This window comes from Artemia franciscana, chromosome 18 (genome assembly GCF_032884065.1).
Source record: "Artemia franciscana chromosome 18, ASM3288406v1, whole genome shotgun sequence".
Classification (NCBI taxonomy): domain Eukaryota; kingdom Metazoa; phylum Arthropoda; class Branchiopoda; order Anostraca; family Artemiidae; genus Artemia; species Artemia franciscana.
This window is the reverse complement of record NC_088880.1, coordinates 2,734,491-2,742,233: the sequence shown is the minus strand read 5'-3', so window position 1 is coordinate 2,742,233 and position 7,743 is coordinate 2,734,491. Positions and strand designations below refer to the sequence as shown.

Below are 7,743 nucleotides of genomic sequence, written 5' to 3'. Positions count from 1 at the left end.
TCGCCTAATCGCTTTCTTCTCTTTCCTTTTTAATTTTCCCCCTCCTCCACACTTTTTGGTAGTACTTCATACTTTAGTCACTTAACCTAGTTGCATTTTTCTCTTTCCTTTATAATTTTCTCCCTCTTTCACACTTTAGTAGTACTTCAGGCTTTAGTCCCTTTATCTTAAGGTTTTTTCTCTTTCTTTTCAATTTCTTTTTCCTTTCTACATACTTTCTGGGAAGTTAGAACATCAATACAGAAGTTTTCAGTTTGAAGTCTTAAAAAAAAAAAAAAAAAAAAAAAAAAACGTTTGAGTTACCAGTGTTTTTTCGTGCTCTGTCTTATTATTTTTTCCGTTTTTTTCAACTTTTAGAAAAGACCAAGAAAGGAATATATCCCTGCTCCTCGTTCTGGGTCATACGCAATCCTTACCACGTTACATCAAGTCACTTTATCTATAGGACATAAAGGTATGTTCACTATCATAAAATTCAAATATTAACCTACCCAGTTTGGGTTAAGTTGCTAGTGATTAAATTTTTATCTTCAGAAATGATCATTTGACCAATAATTGAAAGAAGAATTTATGGAAATGATTATTTCTTCTTCGCTTTTTGAGTTATGCAGGTATTCTTTCTCGATTTCTAATCGACTAGAGTTAATTTAGTGCCATTTCCAATGTTATTCAAATGGTTTTACTTTTTTGTCTTCGAATTTTACCAACTGTTTGGAGAAAATTAACTTAATTTTATTCTTAATTTTTTAATTTATTCTTCATTTTTGATTTATTCAATCTGATTTATTCTTCATTTTTGAATTTCATAGGTACTCATTCAAAATTTCAGATTGATTCGTTTGATTTTCCTCATAATTTGAAGATATTTTTTTTATTTAGTTATTTGCCCTACTAATTTTACCAACTTTTTGAAAAAAAAATTAAGTCGCTAATAGGTAAAAGGCACATTTACGGGGATTCATGTGTCTTCTTTGTATTTTAAATTACATTAATTAATTAATGTAATTATTAATTAATGTGATTAATGTAATAATGTAAATTATTTTAAATTACATTAATTAATTGTATTGTCTCTAAATTCCTAATCGACTCAAGTGAATTTTCATATGATTTTCTAATATTTCTCAAATAGTTTGAAAATATCTGGTTTTTTGTTCTGTTTTTGTTTTTTAATTTGCCCTGTGCATTTTACAATTTATAGGAAAGAATCAATTTACCAATAGTAAAAAGCCATAGTTAAGGGGATGGATATTTCTCCTTCACTTTTTATTTATATGAATATTCCTGATCAATTCGTGTAACAATTTTCGTATAATTTCCAGTTTTTTTCAAACGGTATGACTATTTTTTGTGTTTTCTTATAAATTTTCCGTTCGAATTTTGCCATATTTTTTGGAAAAAAATGTACTTACTACCAGGTAAAAGAACTTATGGAGGTTGGTCTTTCTTCACCTTTTGAATTACATAGGTTTTGGTGCTAAATTCCTAGTCGACTCGTGTGAATTTTCATATAATTTCAAATGTCTTTCAAGTAATTTCAAAATTTTGTATGATTTTTTTCAGTTTCGTTCCCACATTTTACAACTTTTAGTAAAGAAAAGCCACGATTTATGGAAATGGGTCTTTTTTCACGTTTTGAATCACTTTGGTATTCTTTATAAATTTTTAATATATTCATTTGATGATTATTGTATTTTTTGATATTCTAAAAACAGTTTTATTTTATTTTTTTATTTTTTTTCGAATTCGGTCTACCTGCTCTTTGAAAAATTACCTCATTAGCAGTCAAAAGCCACAATTTATGTGGATTTGCGTTTCTTTTTCACTTTTTAAATTACCAATGTATTTTTTCTCTATTCTTAACCAGATCACGGGATTTTCCTCATTTTTTGAATATTTTTTTGTGTTTTTTTTTTTGTAATTTGGCCTCCGAATTCTGCTGTAAAAAGAAAAAAAAATAACATACCGTCTTAAAAGCTATAATTTGTGAGGTTTGATCTTTCTTTGTCACTTTTTGTATTACGTGACTCTTTCTCTATTCGTGGCCAATTGATGTGAGTTTCTTCAAGATTTGAATGGTTTTATATGTGGTTTTTTTTTGGAATTTGGCCTTCGAATTCTGTCATTAAAAAAAATGAATTAAAGAAAAATTGACTTACGAACTCTTAAAAGCAATAATTTATGAGCTTGGGTCTTTGTTCTTCACTTTTTGAATTACATGGCTTTTTTTCTCTATTCGTTACCAATTCATGGAGTTTCCTCATTGAATTCCGCCGTGAAAAAAGAACTTGCAAATTCTTAAGATCACTCACAATTTATGAGTTTGGATATTTCTTTTTCACTTTTTGAATTGCATACGTTTTCTTTCTCTATTTGTAGCCGATTCGTGTGAGTTTTTGTCATGATTTAAAGGTTTTTACATGTGACTATTTTTTTTATTTTAAAAATAAGTTACAATTTTAATAAGTAAAAATAAACTTATCAATTGTTGAAAGCCATAGGTTATGAGGTTGGACCTTTCTATTTCCCTTTTTGGACGGCATAGGCTTTGTTTTTTTGTTGTTGTTTTTTGAAAAGTCTTTCGTAGGCTTTCTTTCTTCATTTGTAACTAATTCGTGCGAGTTTTTTTTATTGAATTCTGCCATAAAAAAAAACTTACGAAATTTTTAGAAAATTTAAGAATTTGTGAATTAGTTTATATGATATAATTTTTAAAATATTTTTAGATAATTATATAATTCTATAAAATATTTAAAGATAAATATAATTTATAAAATAATTTTTAGATAATTCTTAGATATTGCATAATTTATGTGGTTGGGTCTTTTCTATTCACTTTTTGAACTCAGTGAACTCCTAATTGATTCATGTGACTTCAAATATTTTTGTAGAATTTCGAGATTTTTATCTGTTTTTTCTTCTGAATATATCCTTTTAATTTGAGCAAATTTTTACAAAATAAGGATCATCAGCCAAAGTCTTGATAAGTTTTGCTGGTGCATAGCAGACTGAAAAACCTTTAATCCACATGATGTACAACAAGATTGGCTCCAGTGTACAGAATTTAATTGTCAGATATATGAAGTCAGAAGTTACGGTCGTGGTTAAAAGAAAGAATGAATTGAAACCAATGTTTTTGGCCAAAGTGACTCTTACTTGAAATTTAAAGGTCTTGTGATGGAGTATGGGTGTCCTCAACGAGCTGTGCAAAGTAGAAGCCTTGTAATTTCGGCCAGAGTCAAAGATGCTTATATTGGTAATTACACTAACCCGCAAAAATTGCCTTTGTATTCGTGATCTGTTTTGAACTATTTTTGCTTTATTTTTGACTGAAAGTCAGAAATCTAATAAGAAGTATTTATGACGTTTTGAAGATTGTCCCATATATGCCCTTTAAATCTCAGTTTGGTAGGCTGTTTAACGAGTTAAGGCTTTTACAATTAGACCATGATCCGTTTCCCATCAACGAAAGTGTTGGAATTACTTGTTCCGGAATGTCTTTATGACGGATGCTATATCTAGTCGGTAAAAATATCTGATTGTCAAATTGCTGTCTCAATCTTACACAAGGCAATACTGACACTGACAGATCGTTTTTAAGTTTGGATTCGAAGTCAGCAAGAGCGTTTACCAGAAACAAACCCTCTGTAAATTCTACGATGTTCAACTCTATACTGATTGTATCCCAACTCATTTTCTAATATTAGTCGAAGTTGGTCTTTTTTTTGTATTTTTTTTTATGTGTTTGTGCACATCGAATTTTAATGAGAAGAGAAATCACCAGTGCAACAGCACAAACACATAAAATAAATACAGCAAAGGTTAGTTTACGTATTTAATATATGCTATGCTTTACCCCCCCCCCCCCCTAATGTGTAAATATATAGCCCAAATTTGTTTCTAAACTATTACAGATTTGTAATGACCCCATATATAGGTCACTTTTAAGACTTCAAAAAGTGCTTAAATCTGAATTTCCGGTAGAAGCGATTATTATATTTGTAAAGAGCATAAAAAAAGGCATCGAGTGGTATATTCACTTTATATGAAAGCCAGTAATACTGTTTGCACCAATTTTACCGCAGGCCATATGACCAAAGCTGAGTGGATAGACCGAGCCCAGTGTGTATGCGATGCTTCTTTTGTCAAGCTTTCTGATATTTGTCAAGCCTTCTGATTTGTCAAGCCACCTGATATCTGTATATTGCAGGCTATATGACCAAAGCTGAGTTGATAGACCAAGCCCAGTGTGCATGTGATGCTTCTTTTGTCAAGCCTTCTGATATTTGTCAAGCCTTCTGATATCTGTATATTGCAGGCTATATGACCAAAGCTGAGTTGATAGACCGAGCCCAGTGTGCATGTGATGCTTCTTTTGTCAAGCCTTCTGATATTTGTCAAGCCACCTGATATCTCTATATTGCAGGCTATATGACCAAAGCTGAGTTGATAGACCGAGCCCAGTGTGCATGTGATGCTTCTTTTGTCAAGCCTTCTGATATCTGTATATTGCAGGCTATATGACCAAAGCTGAGTTGATAGACCGAGCCCAGTGTGCATGTGATGCTTCTTTTGTCAAGCCTTCTGATATTTGTCAAGCCTTCTGATATCTGTATATTGCAGGCTATATGACCAAAGCTGAGTTGATAGACCGAGCCCAGTGTGCATGTGATGCTTCTTTTATCAAGCCTTCTGACCCGAAGACACATTACACAGCCTGGAAATCCATGGGAGTCCTCATAAACAAAAATCTTGTTCTTAAGGAAGGAAACCCTGCTAAGTAATTTTCTATTTTATGTCGCTTATGTCTTATGCTTATGTTGAGTTTTCATCAACAAAAAATCATGTTCTTAGAATGGAAACCTAGCTAAGAAACTTTTTATGTTAAGTTGCTTATGTCTTATCTTTATGTTAAGTCCTCGTCAACATAAATCATGTTCTTAAAATGGAAACCCCGCTAAGTAATTTTTATGTTAAGTTGCGTATGTCTTATCTTTATGTTCAGTCCTCGTCAACAAAAAATCATGTTCTTGAAAAAGAAACACATCTAAGTAATTTCTCATGACAAATTGAATTTCTCTATCTGAATAACCCTTGTCGGAATCATTTGTCCAACTCTTGATTCACTGCTGCCTCTAACAATTATTTTTTTCTTCTTTAATTATATAGTCAAATTTTCATTTTTTGTTTCTTTCTTGATTTTTTTGCTGTCTTTAGATTTATTCATTTAGTTTTATGTAGTTCCTGCTATTTTAGGTGGCATTTGACAATAATAATTGGCGATATGTAATTTGCTACTTTATTTTTCAGCTTTATCATTTAGCTTTGTGTTTGTTATTCAGTTTTATTTATTTTAATTATTGATTTATCCCTAAGTTGAATTTATTTTGGTATCTATATAATTTAATTCACTTGGATTGGTATTTTAGTCCTATATATTTAGTTTATACTTTCCAGTTTATGCCACCCTGTGTGCGAATGAAGAAATGAAAACAAAGTAAAAAATAGTCTAACTTTTCAACAGAATATCATTTTGGGTACGAAACCCTATTCGTTTTAAAATAACAAATGGGTATTTTCAGTTTTTGTTTTATAAATAAGTTAAGCAGGCCATCAAAGCTTGCAATAGGCCAATTTTTTTTGTATTATTTGACGACCCTTTGTAAAATTTTCGGTTTTCGACGACGCAGATATGATGAAAAAACGCACTGTTCATAATTTGTCATTTTATTAGCAAAAGACACTCCAGTATTATGGTGTTTTGATAGTGAGGTCACATTCTCATTTGTCGGAATTCTGTTTATTTGTTGATTCGATTTTTACAAATTTTTATTTCTGTTCGTTTTCTAACGAACATGTTTTTACCCAAAAACACCTTTTATTTCGTATTATTTGACGGCCCCTGTTTTTGTGAAAATTTGAGTCTTTAGCCCCAATCAAAGTTTCAGTAAATATTAATTCATCGTATGATTTCAGTTAGGATCGGCAATATTAAAAAAATAATACGTATATTTTACAAAAATAACGATTAATTGTTCTCACTATTACAATGAATCCTTAATTTTTACAATTGATTTTGTCCTTTTTATTATATTTATTGATTTATATTTAGTTATGCATACCTACTCTATAGCTCCGTCTCAATAGATGTACCAACTTGTTTTAATTAAAAACAAAGCAAGCAAAAACAAATAAATAAATAAAGCAAGACCCTTATCTGACTCTTTTGAGTATTTTACTCTTTTACTCTTTCAGTTCACTCGTTCAATTACAATTCATTTCAGTTCATTTCATTTCAAGTTCAATTCATTTACTCATCTCTTGCCTACTCGACCCTTTCCTGGCTGTTTTGAGTCATTTACTCTTTTACTCTTGTTTACTCATTTATTCTTTCATGTACTCGTTCAATTACAGTTTGTTTCAGTTCATTTCATTTCATGTTCAATTCATTTACTCATCTATTGCTTACTCGACACTTGCCTGACTCTTTTAAGTCATTTACTTTTTTTTTCTTGCATTTACTCATTTACTCTTTTATTTACTCGTTCAATTCATTTTAGTTCATTTCATTTTATTTAAAGTTCAGTTCATTTACTCATCTCTTGCTTACTCGACCCATGTCTGACTCTTTTGAGTATTTTACTCTTTTACTCTTTCATTTACTCGCTCAATTACAATTCATTTCTGTTCATTTCAAGTTAAATTCATTTACTCCTCTCTTGCCTACTCGACCGTTGCCTGACTCTTTTGAGTCATTTACTCTTTTACTCTTTCATTTACTCATTTATTCTTTCATGTACTCGTTCAATTACAATTCATTTCAGTTCATTTCATTTCATGTTCAATTCATTTACTCATCTATTGCTTACTTGACCCTTACCTGACTCTTTTAAGTCATTTACTCTTTTTTTCTTGCATTTACTCATTTACTCTTTTATTTACTCGTCCAATTCATTTCAGTTCATTTCATTTTATTTAAAGTTCAGTTCATTTACTCATCTCTTGCTTACTCGTTCAATTAAAATTCATTTCAGTTCATTTCAAGTTCAATTCATTTACTCCTCTCTTGCCTACTCGACCCTTGCCTGACTCTTTTGAGTCATTTATTCTTTTACTCTTTCATTTACTCATTTACTCTTTCATGTACTCATTCAATTACAATTCATTTCATTTCATGTTCAATTCATTTACTCATCTATTGCTTACTCGACCCTTGTCTGACTCTTTTAAGCCTGATTTGTGTCAAGAGTCTGGTATAAGTCTTGCCTGCTTTAGAATATCTGGTAATTAGCACTTATCCATTTAAACATTAGTAAAAAATAAGATGCTTGGTAATAAACTGCATGCTACGGATTTAACAGCTTTAAGGCGTAAGCCCTATGTCATTAATAATTTGCCAGGTCATCGCTGTACCAGCTTTCTAATACAAAGTAGGCTTTTAGTATCTTTTTCAAAATTGAAATTGTGCAACGATTATAACGCGAAAACCGTAGTAAAGACGTGAATGCTAGAGAATTATGCAAGCTTCTTTATATGTCTAAGGCAAAAGCCATAGTGGACCATTTCCTTCAACTGAAGTTTTTAGCAGAAAACAGACGAATTTTCAAGTAGATTCCCGTGAGGAGTTTAGTTCGTGTCAATGGGGGCACGAAGTGTACCCTTTGCCTCTCCAATTGCCCATCCTCTGGTCCTCTTGAAATAAAATCTTCTGCAGAACGATAAGTATCTTGACCCATGTTTTAT

At 31.0% G+C, this 7,743-nt stretch overlaps 1 protein-coding gene across 1 annotated transcript in view; it reads left to right on the top strand.

Moving 5' to 3' along the window:
• Positions 1-362: 362 nt before the first annotated feature.
• LOC136038981 (uncharacterized) overlaps positions 363-7,743 on the top strand; it is a gene marked incomplete at its 5' end in the record, with an annotated part of 30,431 nt that continues 23,050 nt past the window's right edge. The window contains 2 exon segments of the mRNA XM_065722500.1: positions 363-454; positions 4,624-4,780. Coding sequence (XP_065578572.1) covers positions 363-454; positions 4,624-4,780 — 249 coding nt within the window.